Source organism: Haemaphysalis longicornis, unplaced genomic scaffold (assembly GCF_048455015.1).
Source record: "Haemaphysalis longicornis isolate Haplotype H1 unplaced genomic scaffold, Haemaphysalis longicornis Haplotype H1 scaffold_1, whole genome shotgun sequence".
Lineage (NCBI taxonomy): Eukaryota > Metazoa > Arthropoda > Arachnida > Ixodida > Ixodidae > Haemaphysalis > Haemaphysalis longicornis.
In genome coordinates this window covers 297,490,748-297,516,072 of record NW_027526203.1, presented here as the reverse complement: position 1 = coordinate 297,516,072, position 25,325 = coordinate 297,490,748, and the positions used below count along the sequence as shown (strand labels likewise).

Sequence of the window (25,325 nt, the reverse complement as noted above, 5' to 3'; positions counted from 1 at the left end):
GAACTGAAAAGTAATGGGAACTTCAGTCGACCCCATGGCTGCTTCGCATACTACTCAGGGTTCCCCTACGGGAAGATGGTGTAATTTTTTTTCGCTCACGCATTTGGCAATGATTATACAGACGGCGTTGGCCGGAGCAAAACGCGCGCGGGGGGATCTCGTAGGCCATCATAGAGGAAAGAATACTCTTTTTTTTTCTCCGTGATTCCACAAGACCAGTGAATCCATTTTCAGGACGGGAAACTGATGAAACGTGAAACCAGCAAATATCGCTTTAAAATTGTTATCAATCGATAGGACAAAATGGAGTTGAACACGGAAACACTTTCTCTTTTAGAAAGAAGGTTCTTTTCTTTTTTATCAATCCACCCAGATCTCGGGGGAGCTATTTTCACGACTCCCGTCGAAATAGCATGAAAACAGCCGAGGTAGGTTGCGTGCGGTGGGCGTGTGGCTCTGGCATGGTGAGTTGCGTGGTGCAGTTGATTCGGCAAAAGCGCATGTGGTGATCGCAGAGCGCTATATGTCGAAAGAAGCACCTGACGTAACATGAGCGATTCGGATGATGCGGCGTCAGGCATAAAGTCCACGCCATCGTCCAGCCGAGCAGACACGAGCGCCGCGCCAACTTCGTCTCCTCACGGCCGCCTGTCGCGCTTTGTGGACGACGCCTGCTTAAAGAACGTCGCGCTCGAAGACGATGCTAGCACAGCTGAAGAAACGAAGGCCCTTCGCGGACATTCGCCAGCCACTGTGGACACAACAACGCAGGATGAAACACTTCAGCGGAACGTCGTGCTCTTCTATGACAAGTCGTATCCGTTCACCGTTGTTGGCGCGCTAAGGATCGCCATTCTGGTCAGGCTTCTTCTGGTTCGCCTTGAGCACGCATGCGACGTCCTTCTCTCGCTGTCGTTCGTTGAACGTGGATCGCATTCTCGTTACACTGTAGCTCGCTGTTTTGGTTTGTTTTCCACGCGCTGGCGTGCAGTTGTGCTGCGCTTCGTTGAGTTGCCCTTACGAGGCACCGAAAGGGTACTTCAGCCCCGCTGAATAGTTAGCACAGAGCATACGACTGATGTGTATTGGAAGAGTTGACAGAAGTTTGTGGTCGTGTTAATTTCTCAATCTCGACTATGATCTAATCTGCACCGTCAGACGCGCTGCGTAGCTCTGGTCGGTTGCATTAAACTAAAATTGAGCGAAGTTAATTGTAATGAAAGGCACTTTCGCATAAAATTGGAAAGCTATTAACGTTGTCGTCACACGGGTTTGAAGTGAAAAATACAATTTATTGTTGGTGCAAATTAACTACGAGTGAAAATGACTAACTGCTTTTGGTGCTGTTGTTCCGAAAGAAGTTTAAAATACAATGTGCCCGTTGTTACTTTCTTATTTTATAAAAAGAAATTCAAACAAAGTTGCAAAGTGTGTGGCCCAGGGTGACAAAGTGTGGCACCTGATTTCGTTTGGCAAGTCTGTACTGCTGTCCGCAAAAGTTGACATGCTAGGGGTGGCCACAATGGTCTCTAACCTTTTGTGAAAATGCAGCTGTGTTGAAAGGGCCAGCATTGTACTTTAGCAATTGTTTGTGTTAGCGTGTTAGCCAGTACCTGCTAGTGGGCTTACTCTCAATACTTGGAGTAGCCCACTACCAATACCTGTCACTATAGTTGTGGTCCCAAGGGTCCAAAGCAGGGGGATTTCAAAGGGACACCTTGCACCTGGCCTGGGTATTGGAGGCCAGTGTTGTTCCGTCCGGGGTATTTTCCCTTTTTAGGGGAATTTTCGGCTGTAATTCTGGCCTAACGGGGAAAAGGGAATCTTTAAAGATGCAGGGAATTTTAGGAGTCATGGAGTAAAAAGGAAAAAAATTGAGTAAACCGGACCTCGCATTATCATTACTTTATCTTTAAAGATGCAGGGAATTTTAGGAGTCATGGAGTAAAAAGGAAAAAAATTGAGTAAACCGGACCTCGCATTATCATTACTTTGTTTTCTTTTAAAAGGTTTCCTTAACACTTCGTTGGATTTATGTTCAAATATTCGCAGTTGTGTTCCCGCAAGCCACGAGCATCCCAGACCACTTCCAATTCAGTTCATAAGACAAAAAGAAGCATAAAGGAAAGAATACACCATGAAAAAGAGCTAGTAAAGCGCGATGTGGCGGCGGCTGAAGGGCTAAAGTCTGTTCACATCTATTCCTGTGCAGTATTCAAAAAGGTATTTCGAAAGCACCTTACCACGTCCTGCCACCAAGAGATGGCGCCAGTAGTCTCGGCACTGAGTGGAAATTACCTCAATTACCAAACAATGTTCTTTTTCTAAGGGCAGGTTTAGCAGATCTTTAGCATGCATAGTAAGCATGCTGTTTGGTACAAAACGTGAAATGCTGCTGAGCGGCAGATGTAGTGGAATTTAGTTACGGTGAAACTCTGATTCTGTGAACGGTGCCTGCGTCTAGAAGGCTACGTAAATTAGACGTAGGTGGCGCTGCCTAAAGCCCAAAACTGAACAGGAATCCACGTAAAGATCTATCGCCGGCAGAAAGAGAACACAGGGAATTTTGCAGGAAATTTCTGAGAAACCAGCAGGGTAAAAAATGCTAAAAATAGGGAATTTCTGAACCTATAAATAGGAATTTTTCTCTCCAGTACGAAACATCACTATTCGAGGCCCGTCCAGTGAAGCCAAGTGAACATGTAAGCTGCTAGCACGAAAGAGAGGTGTGCGCAATATTTGGATCTCTAGTATGGGTGCATTCCACAAGAAGCTCTTGCGTGTTCGGTAAGCCTTTGCAGCTGACACTGTCCATGCTCTTTGCTGCCAGTGGAGCATGCCCCAGATCTCCCTGCTGATGTTTGTGCAGTTCCTGTCCTTGCTGAGCCTCATCTGCATTGCGAGTGCGGGAACGAAGGAGTATGATGTCCTGCAGCTGCCGCGGTCGGAACGCGTTCGACTGCACCTGTTTGTCTGCGTGCTGGCCTTCCTGCTGGCTGCGGTTCTGATGATAGTGGACAACTCCTCCATCGTCCACCTCCTACCGCTCAACTGGGCTCTCATTGTAAGAAGTCCTACTCACTTCCTTGTGGTTGAGCCCCACATGTTAAAAAAGAAAGCTTGGTGGGGTCTTCCGAAGAAAGTAATGATTTTGTTCTCCGAGCAACATCAAAACATTTTTGACCCCAAATCTGGAGAGAAAATGTTGATATCTTAAAGGGAATGGCTCTCACAATGAATTCTTCATCAAACTTCAAGGCCAGGAATCGGAGCCTGATGAACACAGCAAATTTTTAGTGTGGTCTGGTTTTCTCTCTTGGCAAGAAACCTAGAGTGTTGAGTTTCATGCTTGTCTGTCCTAGTGCACTAAGCATGTGCGGAACAAAAGACGGTTTCTACATTTTTTGCGGTCGTTATTTTATGTTTTGATGCAACTCATGCACTATTCCATAGCTGCACTAAGAGATGCAAAAATGTGACAGGTCATACAACAGCGATTTCAGGCAGAGGCTTCTAAAGTGTGTTTGGGTGAGGGTGCTCAGCATTTTTGCACTGTCACCTCCCGTGAACCTCCCCCCTTGCGTTTTCTGTTCGGTATGAATTTCCCATTCAGCGAGACACTCATGTGCCCCCTTCTTGTGTCGTCATTACAGGGAGTGTAACCGTAATTGCAAATGGCGAGTAACAGATTTCAAAGGCAGAGCAAGACATAAATCACTTATAATGGCAACGAGAAAAAAGACCCTGTAAAGGGGGATCCCTGAAGATGTCACTAGATTTAGATGAACAAGAACGATCAGTATTAGTCTATTAAGAAATTTTATATTGGTCTTTGAAAAATTGTATGTCAAATACGGCTCAAAAACACTGTCTGGGACATACATGGAATCGGGAACAAAATAATTGGCAGACTTTCTGCACTCATTGATGAATGAGCTGTAGATGGGGATTAGTATAACTACCGACACCGATTCTTGGGAACAGTGTCCCTTGTGAAGTTTTATAGCATTTCACTCGTCGTGCCACATGGGGCACCCCGAGCAATCTTGGTCGTGGTGAGTGGCTACACAGTGGGTCCTGAGTTCCCACACTCACGCTGTGACCAACTGTGTCCAGTGGTTTTAAGGGCAAGGGAAGAAGCCTTGAACAGTGGTTGTTAGAGCACTGGCCAAGCACCAGTTGATGAGCTACCTGTCCGCCTACTGGGCACGAAGCTCTGGCACCTTCCTGGGCACGAGAGTCAGCCCAGTAGACTTTGCACTATCACTACCATTTTTTTCTATGACTTGTAGTAAATTGAAACCCCCCGTCCCCCTTAAAAAAGCAATTGGTCGCTGGAATGGGGCCACACCGGAGTATCCTTTCTTCCACTCCCTACAATCACCTTCCGTAAGCTTGACAACTATTTTTTTTTTTTTGGCACTCTTGACAGATCAAACTCTGTTGCTTCTCAGCCTGTGTTTGTATTCTCCCAGTTTCTCATAGGCATCATCGGAGAAATCTTACAAAGCTAGTGAAAAACTTTGCAGTACTAACTGAAGTTTCCAACGTGTGGCAAGCCACAAATCTTCTTGCCGAAACCCGCACGGCCAATCTGGACATAAAGGTTGCACCTCACAACAGCCGAAAAGCTCCCAAGGTGTGATCTCTGAGCCAGATCTGATTAATGAAACGGATGCCGATCTTCATGAAGGCGTGAGGGGGACCAGGCCGTTGTGGCCGTATGCATACAACCATGTGCAGATGACCAAGAAGTCCCCACAAAACACCTCGTCTTAACATTTGACCTCTACACACTCCCTAAATTGGTCAGTGCAGGCTACACCCGCAGCTCCGTCCTACCCTGCGTCCACCACCTGCGCCGCTGTTTCAAGTGCCGGTGGTTCGGGCGTGGTCCCAACTCGTGTCATGGTCGTCTAACCTGTGCGAAGTGTTCGGCACTCGCCACGGTGGCTCAGTGGCGAAGGCATTGTGCTGCTGAGCACGAGGTTGCAGGTTCGATTCCCGGCCGCGGCAGCCACTTTTCTGGTGGAGGCGAAAAGCAAAAATGCCCATGTGTACGAGATTTCGGCGCACGTTAAAGATCCCCAGGTGGTCAAAATTAATCCGGAGCCCTCCACTACGGCACGCCTCATCGCCTGCGTTGTGTCGACGCATTAAACCACACAATCAATAAATCAACGATCACCCCACCGAAAACTGTTAAGCAAAAGTGTTCACATGTTGCCATGGAAGTTTCACCTAGAGTAGAAAATTGTCATGAAAATTGTTGAAAGCATCTCCTTCCTAGAGGCTTGCAAGAGCTTCACCTTTTTCCCCCTGGGGAGGTGCGCTGAGGCAGCTCGCTCGCCAGGAGGCTGAGCTGCGTCTGATCACCACGGCGACCCAAGTTAGCGAAGCTGACTTTCCGGTCAGGGAAGCTCCTGACAATCGCCACATGTGCGGCCACTGTGGAATATGTGCCGCCTGCAGTAAAGGATGGAAGGGATGAGGTGCCTCCTATCACTGCTCCCCCATTCTCCAGTGCATCTGGGGGTGTGGAAAGCATGGACATGGGGGTACTCGCCCAAACTTCCTCTTGCACCACACTGCTGCCACTGCCCTCAGCGTTTGGCGGCTGATGCTAAGAGCACCCATAAGGGTGCATGTCCAAAGAATTCCAATCTATCAGGAACTCCTAGGACATCTGACAATGACATGGACGTAAAACGATTCCTTACTTCTTGCATCGCACTGCAAGGAGTGGCGTCCACCCATTCTGCGGAAAACGCAAAAAAAAAAAAAGAAAAAAAAAGCCCAGAATCACTTCCCCAAAAGACGCTACATAAATAAACATATCCCATTCTGTCTTAGCGCTAAATAATAATAAGAGAAACCACAACAGAATGGAAAATCTGATATCTTATGAAATGGGCAGAAACTCTGGGCAAGATTGTTCACCGTAAAGTAACAAGAGAGTTGGTGTGCATTTTTTGCACCAATAAATTCATACCCACACACACCCAAGGTATGGACACGAAGAGCCTGCCCCTCTTTAGCACAACAGGGGACACACTTGAAGACCAGGCTAATGCACTTACACAACACCTTGAACATCGGTTTTGTTCTTCCCACTACACGAACACTTTCATGCACCACACAATATCCCGTGACAAGAAGTCTTTACACGGTCAGAACTAGTACATAGTAAAAAACTTCTTACGACTCTCAGTTTTCGCATAATAAGCTGAGGGCTGCTCGGAGCTCATTTCAGACTTATCTTTTATGCGAATCTAGAAAAATGTTGCCAAAAAGTGTGGTTTTGCAGCATTTCTTGTTTCTGCAGGGAAAATACCAGTGTTTATGATTTTACAGTGACGCTTCAAAACTGACACCACCATGTCCTGTGCTGTTGACAGAGCAAGCTTTAGTAGAGGTAAAACTATAAATATAAATACCAGCATTTTTATGGCAGAAGCATGCAGCGCGTTTCTCATTGGAAATCACAATGTCCAAAATCAAATTTGCAAGTCCACTGTGCATGCGTTATCATCTAAAGACCCCTTGAAAAACCACAATGTCAGCCTAGTGTTATGTTTCTGTAGGCTGAAAAGCTCGAACTGATTGTGTCCTTGGCTTCTGGCAACCCTGATATTGCTGGGAACGAGCTGGCAGATGAAGAGCCACTCCTGCTGCACTTCAGAACGCAGTAGACTTAGCCACATTACCCTGCACCTACCTGAAGCCACACAGCAAAAACACCTTTGGAAAACTTGGCAAGCAGAATGGAGCAAAACGGGCAGACAACAAGCTACATGTAATTAACCCACACTTGGGACAGTGCACAACTGACGCGCACAACCGATTCAAGAAAGTTGCCTTAGCTAGGTTACAGATAAGCCACATACATGCAACACACTCGCACATGCTCACAGGATCTGATTGATCGATTGATTGTATTGATTGATTGATTGATTGATTGATTGATTGAAGGGTTTAACGCGCCGACGCTACACAGGCGATGAGGCGCGCCATAGTGGGGGGCTCCGGGTTAATTTTGACCACCTGGGGATCTTTAACGTACGCCGAAATCTCGAGCACACAGGCAATTTTGCTTTTCGCCTCCACCAGAAAAGCGGCTGCCATGGCCGGGGATCGAACCTGCCTTCTTGTTCCAAGACCCTTTCTGTAGCAGGTTTGGACAGGGCCTATTCGTAATTCACCCACTAATTAAATGTAGTGCTCTTAACACACCTTGACGTAAGCACTTTCCACAGTTGTATAGGTACCATATCTCACTACACCCATCATGTTTTTTAGTTGAAGGGTCTATGAGAGATTAGGTTTTTACAGCTCATTTCATATTAGTCACAACCTGGCCCTATACACCAGCTGTCTTATTTATGTTGTAAACTGTTTCACTTATACTTTAACTGCCAATTTTCAGACCTCTTTTATTAAATACGTAGTTCATTTTTATTTGGTGCTCTTTGGCCTTTGTTGGCCTTGTGCCTATAAACAAAAATGACCATCATCAGCATTTCACAGCTTGCCACATCATTCTGAATTACTTAAAAGGGCCACTAAAGTGGAAAACAAGATTGCTTGTATCGGTATGTTACTGTGCCATGAATACAAATATGCCACTCGCAGCAGCAGCAGCAGCCGTTTATTAAGACAAAACATGCCAAAAGTCTCAAAGCATATATTGTTGCCCCTTGCGATTTGTAGCATCACAAATCGTGAATGATGAAGTTGAATTGTTAGAGCATGTTTAGTCATTCTTCTGTGGAAAAAAAAAAACTGAAACAGGTACATTTAAATGTAAAATAAGTGTACCATGGGGAAACATTTGTCGAGCATATATTTCTAAACGTTCGATGAAAACAACATACAAACTTGCTTAACTAGAAAGGTTGGGCAGCTCATACCTTACTAGTTTTGTTCGATGTAAAACATTTCTGGCATCGGGACTCGTGAATTAGTGTTTAAAGGTGAGAACATCAAATTACTCGCTCACTGTGCCGTTATATAATGTATAATAGCCCTGTGATATAATCGGCGTTGCAGCCAAATATGGGTAGTCAGTATGCTGACTTGACAAACATTGTCATGAAACCGAGAGCTTGAAGCCATTGGTGAAACCTATTAGCCCTAGGCCGAGTAACGGCGTAGCTTTAGGATTTTGTTCTTGCTTAGGACAATAAAAGTGACTACAGTTGGGCAACTTGAGCTCACCTGAATCTTTGATGTGCCTTTTGAGAAAATAGTGGGTGCGATTCGTTCATAATTCGTTCAACGTCAAAAGCCATCAATCACACTGTTGCAAGAGGTGTGAAAGTGATGGCGCAGTGTTGGCGCAGTTTGTTGAGCCGCAGCTCGTAAAGACGCTCAGAGCATTCAACTTCTATTCGTGTTGATTTTTCCTGTTTTATTTCACTGTAGCCATTTCTAAAACGCTTTATTTCCGCAAAATAACGTTATTGTTCCTTTGAGGTATCGAGTTCTGGCTGCAAGCCCCCTAAACTTTTTCAGCATCTAGTTTATTTGATCCTCATCAGTCAGTCGCACAAATTTGACTTCATGTTGGGTACACGAAAGTAGCTGGTGAGCCGCCACCATTTTTTCCGCTTTCCACAATATACTTAGAGTCGTTCCTTTTCAGGTAAAACCTGATTCTACCTGACTTTTACACCCTGAACATGTTTCAGGAGAATTGGGGTTTAAACCCGGTATCTCCCCTAATGGGCCTTTTTAACGTAGCGATCTGCACAATCGTGGGCTGGCGGTCCGGCGTTCTCAGCCAGTGCTTGCTGGAAGCAACCTCCACAAACACAGCTTCTGAATTGAATTGAATTGAATTTATTTTTATCACAACTGGTACAGGTGTTGTACACTAGCTGTGAGGGGAAAGTGGAAAAAAAGCTGCTTTACGGCACCTTGACACAGCCCCACCCTCCTATATAACGTGATTCTATTGCCTACTACCCTAGGCTGGCAATTGCTTCACTGCCTAGCTAATGGAAGCTCCCGGCTGAGATACGTTCATCGATCGGACTGGTCCAGAATGGAGACCGACCTGTTGCGCATGCAGATGATAATTTACGTAAACAATGATATGTAGAAAATCGGTGACTACTTTTTTTAATGAAATGATTCATTTCTTAGAAGTTATCAGTCCTGTTTACTGTCATAATTACTGATTCATTTTCAAATAAACGCCAAATTTCAGAGAGTATTTGTGAGAAAACACTGATGTTCTCCGATTACCAGCTTGAAACAATGCGTAGAGTTAAGAAGCTCGGGATACCGTCTGATAAAATAAACTGAGCGTATTAGTAAATCTGTACATTTAACCCCCCCAAAAAAACCTGAATTTCTGAATGGTTTTTACAAAAAAAAACCCTGATTTCTCCCCAATTAGTTTGAAAAAATAGCACCCAGTTTTTACCCCCGATTTAAAAAAATAAAAAACCCGAAAACGAACAACCCTAAATATACCTTGTTTTATTGATGTCCAAAATTGGCATAAGGGCCATTCTGGTGAGGCAACATTTGATTGGAGTGAAGCTGTATGTTGTCCTCACGGTTTCTTTAAAATGACTTGAACTCCAGTTTTTGAACATTGCAAAACAAGCTGCCTCATGGCAACAGCCAGTAAGCTTTGTTTTGACTTCAGTCATATGTTTTGGGCAAGTAGTACGAAGATGCATGCAGGTAAATGCGAGAGCTATTGTTCTTTTATATTGCCAGCACTTGTGTGCACGACAGTTAGCAATAGAAGTCAGGTTACTTAGGCAATTGACTACACAACCAGTCTGGCTGCCAGAATTACTGATTGCTATGCTGGGGGCCATGCAGGCATTTTCAACATGTTCTCCTAGGTGGCATCGCTGCCCTTCCTTGTTTTAACTTTGTAGGTGGTCCCTCTGCAGATTTCGTGACATTTTAAGTTAAAGAAGAATGATGAGATTGGAAATGAAAAAAAGGAATGTTAGTTTTAATTGTTTATTCCTGAACGAACAAGGCATCATCTTTTATTCAACTGAAACGAAAAGAGCTTTAAAAGGTGTGGTCTTTCAGTTTTAAAGCAAGCAACTCTGCCAGTGTTCTTTTGAGGAGGTTTTCACGCATAATTTTTAGCCAAATGCAGCATCTTAAATTTACAATGTGTATGTGACAGCAATTATTTTTAAAAACTTCTGCCACCTACTTTTTAGAGGAACCATACAACTCTGCATTATTAAAAAAAATTGGACAGTTCATAACTCGCCGCATATTTTTGGTGCAAAAAAAAATTTCAATTACTGAGAAATTTTTATTTAAAAAGCCATATTCAAAACGACCTGCTTCCTAAAATTTTTTTATGACCGATCTAGAAGATCTTGTGATGTACTTGATGGAGCTGACAACAAAGCAACTCAATGCAGTCCAACAGGCGCTGCAAATCGGCCTATCTCTCCAACTTACTAAACCAAGTAGAGTGTTTCGCCTGCATAATACTGGGTCAAATGTTTCGTGTGCTTTAAGCAATGAACTTCAAGCTCAGGTTTATAGTTGGCTAGAATTGGACAGTCCAGCCCAACTGAACCCTCAATGTTCCAATGAGAAAACGTGCGCCCTGAGTTTCTGATATCCGGATATTTACTTCCCATGACTAGTTTCAGCGGCTCCTTCGCGTAACACTGTTGCAAAAACCGCATAGAGATGGTGCCACATCCTTGTGAATTTTGTATTTAATCAGACAACCTTTCTCCATTTCATGGGTTAGATTAGATTAAGAAGAGATTTGCCCTCACTGTGGAGAGCTCTCAACCTTATATCACATGGTGTGGGCTTGTCAACATAATAAGAATATAGACAGAATACGAAATCCAACTTTAGAGCAGTGGGAGCGAGAGCTGGCCAGCTCAGATCCTGACCGTCAGCTTCGGATCGTCGAGAGGGCAAAGGCGGCAGCAAGCTCTTCTGGGGTCCTGGACTGAGGACTCCACTCACAGCGCTCTTATTTGATCTTAGTAAAAGTTTTCCTCCTCCTTGCCTACCCTGCTGAAAGAATGTGTGAATGTCTATTGCCAATGGCCTTGTAGTTAGGTGTAGTAAGTGCACCTGCATGCTGGCTCTTTGGATCCTGTCACTGCGCAGGACACAGTGCTGTGGGGAGTGCTGGCCCTGCTGTTCTTGGTCTCGTCCTCGCTGGTTTTGCACAGCAAGGTGCTTTACCGACAGACCTACTACACCATTGTGGACTGGACCTGCAGCCTTTTTGTTGTCTCTGGGGTAAGTTTGCTCTCTCTCTCTCTATCTACATATATATATATATATATATATATATATATATATATATATATATATATATATATATATATATATATATATATATATATATATATATATATTTTTTTTTTTTCCATTTTCTTTCTTTCCAAATTCTTTATCTGTTTCAATGATCTACAACATCCTCCCCTTTGCTTGCCGAGGTTTTCTTTACTGCCAACTCTTATTTCTGTAAATATATATATACCCCAGAAGGTGGAGGGGAACATAGCCTTGTCGGTGGTGTAGTGGTCATAGCACCAGACCGGTATTCTGGAGGTCATGGGTTTGGATCCCACCCGGCGGGCATTTTTTCTCCACTTTCTTTCTTTCTTTCCAAATTCTTTATCTGTTTCAATGACCTACCACATCCTCCCCTTTGCTTTCCGAGGTTTTCTTGACTGCCAACCCTTATTTCTGTCTTGTTTTCAATGAGCCCCTCATTTCCTATTCTGATTCGCTACATGCATAGCTAGGGCCTCTGTTCTGGCAGTCTTGGTGCCATGGAAGCTTAAGAGGGTTAAACGCTGGTTGACGACTCTCGACATGTCGTAGACACTCAAGTCACGGCCCGGGGGTTAAAAAGAAGGTCCCCTTCACCCTGTGTAGTCCGAGTGGCGCTGGCTACTACCCCCAAGCGCAGGAAACAAAAATACCTTACCATAAACCATAAATACCCCAGAAGGTGGAGGGGAATATAGCCCCGCCGGTAGCGTAGTGGTCATCGCACCAGACCGGTATTCTGGAGGTCGTGGGTTCGGATCTTGTGTGTGTGTTCGACACACAAGATTCGGTTCGACACACACACACACGCACACACACGTGCGTGTGTGTGCGTGTCGAACCGAACAAAATACCGGTTCGGTTACGGTTCTGGTTCAGGCAAAATCATTTCGTTCCGGTTCGGTTACGGTTCGACAAAATCACGTACTGAACCGGTTCGGGAGCTTGAACCGGTTCACGAACCGGTTCGATGAGTTGAATTATCACTGAAATTAGAAAAAAACATTTCGTGGTTTAAAACGACAGTCAAATCAAAATACAAACAAAAATTCAAAATGCTGCTGTTCCCCAAGGGCAGTGGCACAATTGCAAAGCAAACTTTAAACAATTACGAGATATTGGAAAAACAGATGAAGTGGCGACGATTTACCACCTACTTTCTCACCCATACTTTACGTTGTCCTAGCGACTATTCATAAAGCCACCGCCAAGAGATATGACGGTGGGATATATTTTCTTCCCTTTCCTTTTTTGTTGAAATCGCAATCGTCGCTATGGAATTGCCCATCACGCTAACATTGAAGCCTTAAATTTAGGCCTGCGTACTGGCGCGTTCAAATGCCAGCGCTTAATACTAATGGCGCACATTTTTATATTTGCAACAAAACAGAAAAATCCTGCAACAGACACATAAATACTACCAATGAATTAGATTATTTGGTCACCCAGAATAATTTGTAGCTGTCACCTTATCGAATGTGTTCGCCACACTTTTGTTAAAAGTAAGCTTTATTTGACACTCAGTCACTGCATTATTGCTCTGACCACTGGAATTCTTTTTGCGATAGCTATACTGGATGTGTGCATTACAGTCAGTATGTCATCGTACCACCTGACCCCCGGCCATCGTTCCGTGTGCTACATTGCGGAATCTTGTAACAGATTATGCTGTTATGAAATAAAAGGGAAATTTGACGCGCGGAGCATATGATGGGACTTTTTTGGGTATACGCTCTTTAATTAGTCCGCAGCAGTACTCCCCTCCGGAACGAGTAGCAGTAGAAGTAATGTAGCGAGTTGGGCAGCCAGTGCAAGTGCAACTTCGAAAAAAAGCAGATCTGAAAGAGACAAAACTGCAGAACAAGCAGAAAAGATGATCTCTGGGCGAATGGGGCAGTGTGAGGTACCGGCCTGTCTTTCTGCAGGTGTCATCTGCTTTATTACTGTTTCTGCTTCCAAGACAAGGTCGAGGGCTGCGGTTTCTTGCCAAGGGATTAAGTGCGCTGACATATCTGTTGTTATTTGTATCTGTAAAAAACGGAACTTGTCCACTGTACTCTCCTCAAAAACTGACCACGGAACTCACTTCCTTTGCATTGATGACACGTTTGATTGTGAAAAGCAGGGCAAAGAAAAGTATAGAGCAATATCCACGTTTTGGTGCGTTTTTTTACTTATTCGGCTTTACTTACTTTTTGTGTAATATTTTAAAACAACGTGATTTGCCCTTTCTTTTTTGTTTTTTTCCGTGTAAACACATTTAAAAAAAAATCTGGTGCATTTGATGCCCCGTGCTATATCTCTGCTCTGAGGCGCAGATTATGTTGCAGGCTGGCAGACTTATTTTAACCAGCTGGTGATATTAAATGTGGATCAAAATCTCAATACACGGACTGCTGGCAGACTTATTTTAACCAGCTGGTGATATTAAATGTGGATCAAAATCTCAATACACGGACGTTCTCGATTTCCATCTACTTCAGAAAAACGGTCGTGGGGAAGGGAGATCGAGGCCACTTGTGGTCAGCAGCAAACGGCTTAGCCACTGAGCAGCTCCTGCGGTCACACTTGTCAAGTATTATCAATTTGGAGGTGTCGGTCCTTTTAAACAAATTACGAAATGCAAAAAGTTTGCACACATCGGGTGTGGGCTTTCGCTGTTGTGCAGTGGAGCACTCCTGCAGCCTGATTGCTCCAATAAAGTCGCAGCTAGGGAAGGGCAACGTGGTTTTATATCCCCTGCAAGCTGCCAAGAATGACATTTCGTTTGGTCAGCTTGCACTACGCCCGCGCTTCCAGCAGCAACAGACCATTGCTACATTGGTGCTTATTCATTTCCCCTGTTGTTACATAGAGCGTGATAGTGTTCAATTGTCTGGAGGGGAAAGGGCGCGAGCGGGTACGAAGTTGATGGTACATAAAAGAAAAAAAAAGGCCTGAATTGCATTGACTGTGCAATATCAACAACGGAGGGTCGAACCGTTTTGGCGTGAACCCGTAACCGTTATTTCTTTTTTCGGTTCAGTTCTGGTTCGGGTTCACCATGCTCAAAAAATAATGGTTGGGGTTTGGGTTAAGTTCCAGCAAAAATACCTGTTCAGTTCCGGCTTTCGGTTCGGTTCCAGTTCGACACCCTGATATATATATATATATATATATATATATATATATATATATATATATATATATATACACTTGCCACAGTGCCAATAACTAGACGAGGGCACTTGGAGCCAGAACAAGCATATATTCTTAAGAAAACACAGCACACATCAAAATACGAACGACTCAGTTAACTTACACATACATAACCCTACGGCATACCAAACCTAAAGAAAGTACAAAGAGAAATCCCCACCAAAGGTTCAGGTTGATGAGGCGTTCTCCGCAAGGCGTTGTGGGTGCTGGTGACAATGGGAGGCAAGGCGTCGCGGGGCTACGATGACGGTGTCGCGCACGCCGGAACATTGACGAGGAACACGCACCGGTGTCCTCGTAGACAAAGGTCTGCTCAGCACCCGCTCACAATGGGGCGCCCTGTAGCAGCGGGCACGAGGAAACCGGCCACTGCCAGTTGACGACGGGCAGCAGGCAGCGAGTCGTCCCAGGGGCGGAGCACGTAAACGTTGCACGCCTCCACAAGTCAGGAGTCGGGCCTCGGCCCCAGGATGCCAAGGCGCCCGGTAGACCCTTCTCGAGCTCGGGTCCCGAAAACTCGACGAGCTTCGAGTCTTCCACCTGGATGTCGCGCTCCGTGCGCCCCTCCCGGCATTCTTCCCTGTTCTAGCCTGGCCTCCCCGCTCTTCGGTTGTAGCCATTTCCCATTGGCCCGTGTCGTTCGCTTGTGTGTCTTGCCACACGCACGCACGCGTGCGCGCGCGCACACACACACACACACACACACACACACACACACACAGTCGACTCTTGTCTTGATAAATCAGTCACTTAATGGAATTTTCAGTTAACTGGAAGTGAAGTTCTGGTCATGGCAATTTTAGATGTAATCCAGTGGAAAAAATCGCTCGATAATTCGAAGCTAAAACCCATTATATCAGTTAATTGGAAGTTATTTCAAATGAAAAGCATTGAGGTGACCATCATTTGCCGATAAAACTCAAAATTTTAAGCCCCAAAACATCGCCGTGCTCTGCACTATGTCGGCGCCATTGCTACTGAGGTGGCGCACAGTCAGTAAAGCTGCAGTTCAGCACGAAACTCGCGCCAGCGTACGCATCCCTCTCTTTTTAGGTCCTCAGCCTTCTTTGTTGCGCACAGCGCCGTGTGAGCAGTTTGCATGGTGGGCTCTTGAGGTTTCGATTTTAGCGATAAGTCTCAACTATCAGGGCAACCCGTGTCGAAAGCTCGAGTTGGCGATAACAGTCGAGTTTCTGAACAAAATCAAGAAGGGAGACAGGCTGCAGATTAATGACAGTAGTGTCCTTGTTCATTTTGGTTGAATGGAAATGGTTAAATGGAACCTCTATTTCAACATACGCAATTTCGGATGGTTCTCTGGAAGAAATGTGGCCGTTTTACATTAGTAGGGGCACCAGTTCGTCCCCACGTGATGTAAAAACACCCAGCCAATGACTGGCTGTGTTTAGGGCGAGCACAAGATTCCGGACAAGCACACAATGCGAAGAAATCCGCTTGGAGCTGCAATCGAAATTCAGTGGTGACTGCTTCTGAATGTTCATTGTCAGTTGATCATCATTTTATCAGAACTTACACTGCCCATTTATTATCATCTTTTGACTTGCTATTGTAGCCCTGCTTTCAGGATTGAGGAGCAATGCACTAGAATTGTGGCTGACAAGCTTTCCCCAAGGAGCTGGCACACGACAAAAACGGTTCAGTACGAAAAGCCTCCTGCATCGCAGCACTACCTAACTGTTTTGAAAAGGAACAATACCAAACCCCTTGGAGACCTTGTCAGAATAGGCAGCTTTACTTAGAAGCAACACTAGACATGGCCAGGATTTCAGGGCACGGCCTCAAGCTTCGAAAGACTGACGTGGCGTATCGACCTGAAGACCTGACGTGGCATATCGACCTGAAGACACTTTTCCTTCTCTCTTGCTCTCTCCCCCCCGACACGAGAATCAGGGGCTTTACACACTGTCCAGCCGCTCTCGACGGTTTTCCCCAGTGGGCAAGGTTGTCGCCGCTGAAATTCGCCGAAGCAGGAAGGAAAGAAAAAGAGGGGGGGCCCTCACAAAACGACCCTGCATGGGCTCCAAGAAACGTAATTGTCGTCTGCATGCGCTATCACCAAGTGGGCCGCAGCCCCCCTCCCGCCACAAGCGGATACATTCATGAGTGCGTCCTTTTTAGCTTTGCCACTAGAAACGCAGCCACCCAAATAGCGGCCTATGAACCAGGCTCTGTAGAACGTGGTCTCCTCGATCAGCTGCCGGCGGCGCGCCGGCAGCCAATCACGGAGGCTGCTTGTAGAACTCTACACACACGACTTTCTGGCTTTCTGGCACTTCGCTCGTACTAGAATTGATTTTTTCATAATGTTTCTTTATGGATACATGCATTCATTCAGATGGTAGTAGAGGGGGTAATAGTTACTGAATACATGCAGGAGTGACTCTCTCTTACTATAGTATTGAAGTTCACTTTACGTCGTGGACAAATTTCGTTTTTCTCACCATGAAAAAGGAACGTATTTTGTTTTATTGGGTATTGCAGAAAAAAAAAATAGGAATTTTATTTTTAATGTTTTACGGTATTTTGAAGAGCTTGCCCACACAAGCTTTCGAAAAATCTGTGGTTATTTGAATAGGTTGTGGAGCGATGGTTCTCATGGTGCTTGAAAAACGCAAAAATAATACTGTAATTCTGCACAGCTTTACCCCCTTTTTTACCCCTTTTTATTTTTACCCCTTTCAAGTACAAAAAACTATTTGCGATAAAAAAATTACATTACAGGTCATAAGATAATTTCTCGGTATTGTTGCAAGCAGCAGCTCGAAGTTATACATAACAAAAAAAATGGTACACATATGCAGTGCAATGCATACGTGCAAAACAGTACCGTGTGGTCGCATTTTTGCATCTCGGAAAAATATTGCACCAAGAAATGATTAGTGCTATATGAATGGACAAGGAGAGGGGAGAGGGGGTTAATTTCCCATGACACACGACACCATGAACGCTGGCACATAAAACCTCCTCGCACAAATTACGGTCTCCAGACTCTATCGTATACCTTGCCTTTAGCACTAAACAAATATGATTTCGACGATTCATTCATTCACTCTACGTCTTACAGTACCCTCCGGAATATGTTTTTACGTTTTGACAATATGGCTGTACGCGGGGGTTCAACGGTTAAAGTGAGGTCCCGAAAGAGGTGAGAGGCTACAACTACTGATTGCTTTCAGTAGCCGCCATCCCCTCTATCCCGAATCGCCCGAGACAAATACTGCGTGACCAAATCAAGCCCTTTGGCAGAGCTCGTTATTCAGCCGGCGCTATTGTATGGTACATCTGAAACCATCTTAGTTCGCTCCTCCAGCACCAAAAATGCCTTGAAATTGTAGAATAAGTGGAATAAAAATCAATTTTGGAAGGGACAAGGTCACAAGAACAGGAGGGGACTGTGGCTATCTTCAACCTTGTATTTAGCCTTTAAAACAGTGTCTGGAAGAGCAGTTTCGACTTGGAGTACGGGGGCGACAGCACCATGAATAGACATATCATTGAAAAAAAAGAAAGGAAACAGGTGGCCTAAGCCAAAAAAGAAAAAAAAAAACAGTAGCTTGTTGGCTGAAAACTCGTTTGATTCCACGAGCTTCAGCAGAGTGAAAATGGAGCGGCGGATTTCCTTCCAGGAAAAAGGAGGGGCGCCACGTAGCATCAGTTTTTCGAAGCTTGTGGCAATACGCCTCACCCTAGCCATGAAAAGTGTTGCAGGGAAGCTACACAAACAACGTTGCAAGAAATCTACAATAACTGGTTTGTAGCCCACAACCTGAACTACTCAAACCTGGGAGGCGTTTTCCTTATCTGTTTTCTGAGCGCCACAATTTTGTATTAACCAAGGCGGCACAACGTGAAATCCAGCCTGTTCTCATAGGCAGCAGCAGAAAAAGTTTAGACGCCCTGGGAACCTCGCATGTTAGTCGTACAAGCCTAAAACTTTGCCACAGCGTGCCGCTGGAGCCGTGGTACGGATATCCCGGAGTCGGTTATCCTAGCTGTCTTCGTTATCAAATGGCAGCCGTTTGTTTTCTGCGCCATTCAGTTACGCCCGGACGAGCGAAGCGCCGAGAGAGGGCGCAATCTGGTTTCGGCAGTGCGGGTCCATAAATCCTGGGGATGCCTTTGGTAAGACCCGTGAACAGATGCGAAACTGACCGGCAATCAGCTGGCGGTCAGTCGGTTGGTCAAATACATAATATTCTGTGTCTTACGCAGCCATTTTTTGCATACTCACCGATTTTTTTTTTTTTTTTTGATGTTATTTTGGTTTAGCCAGTTAGCGCATTGATAAAACCTGCAAGTTTATTGGGTTGAAATTTTTAACCAATGTCGTGACCTAGTATTTATGCTGCCTAGTGCGCTTACTGCCGAGGGTTATGTGCTGTATCTTTTGGTATGTTGGTGCTTTTCATGCAACAGTAGCTCTCTACACAAAATTTTCATACCAATACTTCTAGGTCAATAGCTAAGTTCACAGCAAGTAAAATGTCGTGCTTGGAATGAGCAACACGCGCCAACTGAAGGCAACATTGCTTGGGGTAAATTGTACCACATTCACAACTCTTCCAAGCTGAACTTGGCTGTTATTGCCATATGCAGCCGTATTGCAGGAAATGTTTCCACAACTGTAAACTTTAAGCAGAATGCATAACTCACTCATCCAACTTCAAAAAATTCCAAAAAATTAATTCGGAAAAAAAGTTATAAAGATTGCTTGCACTATTGAGGTTCCACTATAAATTAAAAAAGCAGTTTGCTTTACCAAGAAATTCCTTTTCTCTGTTGAATGTCTTTATTGCCACAATTCGCAGTGCACTTGATTGCACATGGCCTTTTTATGGTTGCACTAAAATGTAGCAAGCAGTAGTTGCTGATGACCAAAATTTTAGCTTGGGCGCCACGTAGATGGGTTTTGAGAAAGTGTTGAAGGTTTTCAAGAGGCAGGGTGGACGAGGCAGGTGCTGCAGTGCAAACCTCTCTGCCCGCAGGTGTTTGGTCTGGGGGGCATGTGCTCCTGCCTGGCCCTGGGAGTGGTGCGCCTCTTCCATCCCAAGAGCCCGCTGCAATTCCTGTCCCCCGCAGCAGCCAGTCAAGACATCATGATGTCCCCCATGGCAGCCAGTTGATGCCACTTGGACGGCGGCCTCTTTCCCACATTCCTCCCATGGATGTTTGTCTCGTCTCGCGACCTGTGTGTACTCTCGCTCCATACAAGGGCCTGCTGGCCTTGTGGCTGAGCTTCGGGATTAGAAAGAGCTGATTTGTAGCAAATGCCATCGTGCTAGAAGTTGGGACATTGTGCGGTTCAGATGTTATTTCACGGCCGTGTCCTCTGCTCATCAAAATATTGAGTCATCTCGTTGGCCTTACAAAATTACACCTTCAGTGTAAAATGTGTGTGCAGCTTGTCTATGATTGTAAAGCTTGTATAGACCTCGGAAGATAGAGGCTTCCCCTGGCAGCATGAACTCCCCACCACCTCTCTTGTAGCTGCCATTCCAGAGACAAATGGGAACTGTGTGTGTTGTGGGGTTTGCTTTGACTGCAATGGTCCCATCGATTTCTGTCGAGCAGTGACCTCGTGGTAACAAGCACCGCAAGATGTGGCAAGCACGTGGGCGTATCCGGCTAAATTTGCGGAATTCTCACAGAGGGCGCGTTCCTCTGTTTGTAAAGGCACTGCTCACTACACTGCCTGTCCTGCTCAGCCATACCTTTTCCACAATGTGCATGCAGTATGCGTTAGGCAGGCTGCCAGCATAGTGGTACTATACAAAGCAGTTGGTAGCTCCACTGAATGGGCGCAGAGCTTAATTTTAGCATCACCAAAAGTGCAGCAGTCACATATTTTCGGTATAGCGCTATTTGCTGCTTTCCTTGCACTATATTTAAATGCCCAGGAAAGTCCCCCAACCTAGTCACAACTGGCCAGAAGGTGGAGGTCTCTTAAAAGTTTATGTGCATGTGAACTAGTCCAACATGCCTTTCGGCTGTTCTCTTCTGGGCACAGCCATTTGGTCACTGGACTGAGCCAGAAGTGTTGTACTAATGGGATTGTAGGTGGGCCAGTTGGTACATGTGCAAGTGTGAAACAGTGCGAGAAACACGATACAGACGAGGGCACGCGGACAGCGCTCTGTCCCTGTGCCCTTCCTTGTCTGTCGTCTCGTGTTTCTAATACAGAGGGTTGTAATTGGTCAACTTGGCAGGCAGTCAAGGTGTGCTGAACACGCCACTTGTAGCACCACTGTCCCAGCCTGTGACTGTTCAAGGGTGCCAAAGTTGGAAAGGTCTGTTACAGTCACACTCACTTGGCCCCAATTCAGGCTTGTCGAAAAACTGGGCATGTTTGTGCTGGTCTGCTTTAGTCGTTTGCATGCCTCGTTAAATGTCGGAGACGCACAGTCCTTTACCTCTGTGCCAGCCTGTGCGGTGGATGCTCCCGCAGTTGTGCAAAGCAAGCCTGGGCATGTCATTGTTCAAAGTTGCATCCTCCTGGAACCATTGTTGTATTGTCACGTCACTATGTTCATAAAATGGGCCTCCAAAGAAAGTTATTGCATGTTGAAAATTAGCTGCTTCTGTGAGCAGCCAGTCATTAGCTACACTTTCAGGTTCAGGACGAAAGAGCCAAGAGGGATGGATCATTAGCTTGTATGGAGCTGGCAGGATGTCCTAACCCCTCCTTCCTTTTTTTTTTCTTTTAAAACTATTTCAAAAATGCTCTGTTTGTGTCAGAAACTGGAGACTGTGCATGTGTGCAGCAAGGGCATTGCTAAAGGTGACATGACTTTCATGCTATCCTTTGTTTCAAGTTCACCTAGAAGTGCTTGACGAAGCATCACAGTACACGTTTTACTCGCTCATTGTCCTTACTTCACCTGAAGTTACCAAGGGACGTTTTTGTATTTTTAGGCACAGTGTACGCAGTGTTTTGATACACAGGAAAGAAATTGGTGGAATGCATATCACTTTTTGAGCTGGAATTAGTATACTGTTAAATGCCGAGCAAACATCCCTACTTATGTAAACAGTTCTCTTTCCCCCCCCCCTCCTCAATCCTCCTTGTCCTATCTTTCAGAAGGTGTTAGATTCTCATTTGAGTCTCGTACCCTGCAATTCCTGTCCTGTGTTAACCCCTTCGTGGGAAGATGAGTAATCAAATAGTTTCCTTGCTTAGTTCGCTACGAATTCTGGCTGAAATGTATAACCTAGAACCAGATGAGTGCTTTTGCTTTATTTGGCATTGCTAGTGGGTGTTTTTATGTTTCGGTCGCTGCAATGCTCTCCCTGGCATCCATTGGTCATTGCATAAGTGCGCATAGCTAGATAATTAAAGCATATGGTGAATCGTAGGCCACGTATGACAAGTTCTGTCGTTGCAAAGCTCTTGCAGTTGAAATTTTCAGGTTGTTTAAGGTTTTTTTTTATTATTTGTTTTTTTTAAACGGGGCTATGCAGTTGGACGGAAATTATTTTAGTTCACTGCAAATAGGTAAATAGCCTCTCTGAGTAGCAAACATTTGAACACAAGAAAGGCTAAATGACTATTATTATTTTTTTTTAATTAAACAACCAAAGGGCGTTTGTAAGCTTCTGGCATCAATTTCTCAGATAAATGGCACAAAAACTTTAAACCGAAAAAGAAATGAATTCCTCGTCTTCTTGAAGCACTTTGCAGCAGTGAAGGAGGGAAAAAAATTCAGCAACTGTGGAATGGTTTTGGGAGCCGTAGGTGCGTTCGATTTCTTCTGTATATGGTCGATGCCGACAATTCTCCAGGCGGGCTGCGTGCTGGCTGCAATCCGTCACTTCGCCATCTCGTGGTGTGTGGTGCCCACTCCCAATGCTGTCAGCTGGCACATGGCTGTTCCTCCATCCTTAAAGGCATGTCCACTTTGTGGTGTGTAGTCTACCTGCTCTTTATCTTCAGGATGAGCTTAAGGCGCTAATTTATTTGGCAGCCATGCAGATACCCATGGTAGTTGGTACCAATGTCGAGACGGATATGTGCTTGGTAGCAGTATCGACTGTGCATGCGCACAGGAAGATACCGTAGCAATGTCTCAAGTACTGTAGCAATGTCTCAAGAGAAAATCGTAGCTGGTACCAGCTGGACCTGCCTGGTCGCAGCTGGAAATTTAACCGTAAACCAGCTGGTACCGGCTATCATTTTCTCTTGGGGCATTTTCGTCATCGCTCTCGCATCTCCTGAACGTATGGTGTTGGCAGTACATAAACCTTGTTCAGGGCGAAAAGTCTGAAGCTTGAGTTTTAAACTGAGGTTTAACGGCTCCTTATTCTGCGTATACCACTTAGGGTCAGTCTTGAAATGTTTGTTACTACGAAGGGGCGTAGCTTATTTTGGGATTGACACTTTGTGTCCTCGTCGAGGTAAGGAGGGTTCTTTTAACTTGGGCATAGACCGTTCTTTTGGGAGTGGTGTACTGTACAGCACATTGCTATGTGTAAGTACGAAATTGTTGTTGCCCTTTATTACGTGTTGTGCAAATTTCCCAAATGTGTAATGAGTATTGCAACATTTGTTCTCAGCGTTGCCCATGAAGGCATGCTTTGACATCATTTTATGCAGATGCTTGTTACTTTATAGCTGTCAGGACGCTTTGTGTTTCATCTGCAGGCAAAATGCAGTGTTCTCCTGAGTTTATTTTAGGGGTCAATTTGAAGGGCGTTTTTCGATGTATTTTTATTCTCTTATGGGAATTGTAGTTTTTTAGGCTTTATTTTCTTCCGTGTTTAGTTTGGTTCCAATCTTTAAAAAACTGCCCAAAAGAACTACAAACCCGATGCCTACTCTAATGCAGCTGACCATTATGGTCTTAACGTGCAGGTTTCAGTGACAAACATTTTAATTTCTTCGTGCTGAACATGTGTTTCAACAGTATTGCATCCTATGGTTTAGTTTTGTTAAGAAAGGTCACTGTCTAATAAAATTTTAGCAATTAAATGTGAACATTATTGGTAGGAAATAGTAGGAATTTTTACTTTTTTTTTTTGCTATATTCACCTTAAGAGCAGGTTTTCATTCATTATTCTCTTGCATTTATACCCAGATGTTGTTGTCTGGGCATATGGGAAAGGTTTAGCAAGCGTTTTACAGCTTGATTATTTGCATTCAGACGCCAGTCAGGTTTGAAAGGAGAGCATTTCTCTCGAAACAAACTGTGGCTTCAATGCCTGGCATAATTCTCATTATGGAAACGTACTGTGTCAAAGATTTATATGGATTTTAAACTGTGCTGTTTCGTGTAGATTGTGTGTTTGGCGTTGTCCTATTCACATTTATTATTGCAGGATCGCTTTTGTTCCTAAGCCACCCTTGTCCAAAAAAAATATATAAATGAAGCCATTAGTGCAATATGTAATGTCTCTGTCTAGTCGGTGAAGTCAGATCAAAATAGCACACCTGCAATTGAGGCAATGCGAGGCAACTCCCTCTTGGGACGCATTGTACATCACAGTGATATTTTACTTTGTAAGGGCATTTTTGCGTTGCAAACTGCGTATTGGCAGTTGGAGACTCAAACTCTGGAAGCTGTTTTGCAGGCTGTACCGTTGCCCTTGTGTTCACCCCACTTGTTACGTGTCAAATGGAGGGGCTGCATGAGTGGTCAGGTGCCCCCGTGCGTTTCTCAAAATACTCAGACTTTCACCTTTTTCACTCACCTTAGACGATGTCTGCGTTACTCTAGTCAAAATGGCTCTAGTACCTTTTCTTTTCGCGTAAATGGTAGGTTTTTTTTTTAGCACCGAAGGTAGCAGGTAAGCAACAGTGTGTCGTCTAGTAGAACATTTCTAAATGTATATGGTCACCGCAGCTGAACGGGAATCATGAGGAAGGCATTTCTTTGATGCCTTGAATGTCGTATGATGTTGGAGCAACTTTCCCCCGCATAGGATCTTGGTTATCCAGGACGTGAAAACTGAAAGCAAATAAAACTGATATTAGCAGATATAAGCTTACAGCATTCACTAATGCTTTAAGGTGCCATACATTGCTGAAGGCTGAAGGTGCTTGCATTGGGAATTAATCTGCTCATTAAAAAAAGTAACACATTTGAATTGAAAATGCATGTGGTGGGGCTATATGTAGGGTTGTTCATTTTTGGGTAAATTTCTTGCACCCCGAACATGTTTCAGGAGAATTGGGTTAAACCCGATTTCTCCACGAACGGACCTTCTCAAAGTAGCGATTTGCACAATCGTGCACTGACGGTTCGCCATTCTCAACCAGTGCTTGCTAGAAGCGAGCCCCAAAAACGCAGCTTCCGAACTCATTGAGTATTGGCATGATTACCGCTTGCTACCTCAGGCTGGCAAATGCTGCACTGACATTGTTGTGCCTAAGTACTGGAAGCTGTGTTGTCTAGGGAACTTCCTCCCTGTTGAGGTACGTTCAGCGATCAGACAGGTCTCGAATGAAGACCGACAAATTGCGCAAGCAGATAATGTTTGTAAACAAGGATGGGTGAAAAATCATGACCAGCTTTTTGTGAACAAAATGTTTCATTTCTTCGAAATTATCAATTTTATTTATTTTCACCATTACTAATTCATTTCCAAACAAATGCCAAATTTCGGAGCATTTTCTAGAAGACCCTGACATGTCCCCTCGATTGCCAGCTTGAAATAAACACCGATTTGAGCATTAGAGTTGGGAAGATCGTGATACCATCTAAAATAAGCTGTGTATTACTTGGTACATGTGTATTTAATCCGAAAAAAAACACGAATTTCGGAATGGTTTTGCGAAAAACCAGATTTCTCCTCGATTATCGGTTTGAAAAATA

At 44.6% G+C, this 25,325-nt stretch overlaps 1 protein-coding gene across 2 annotated transcripts; it reads left to right on the top strand.

Moving 5' to 3' along the window:
* Positions 1-403: 403 nt before the first annotated feature.
* LOC144148732 (uncharacterized) lies at positions 404-25,325 on the top strand. 2 transcript variants are annotated; one of them, XR_013318047.1, is made up of 5 exons: positions 404-858; positions 2,870-3,064; positions 11,125-11,259; positions 19,503-24,860; positions 24,926-25,325. XR_013318047.1 is itself a non-coding variant. In XM_077680256.1 (4 exons), the coding sequence occupies exons 1-4, from the start codon at positions 550-552 to the stop codon at positions 19,638-19,640; spliced, it is 777 nt and encodes a 258-aa protein (XP_077536382.1). In that variant the 5' UTR covers positions 404-549; the 3' UTR covers positions 19,641-25,325. The 2 variants fall into 2 exon arrangements, 1 of the variants encoding a protein (XP_077536382.1); XM_077680256.1 differs by having other exon boundaries at positions 19,503-25,325.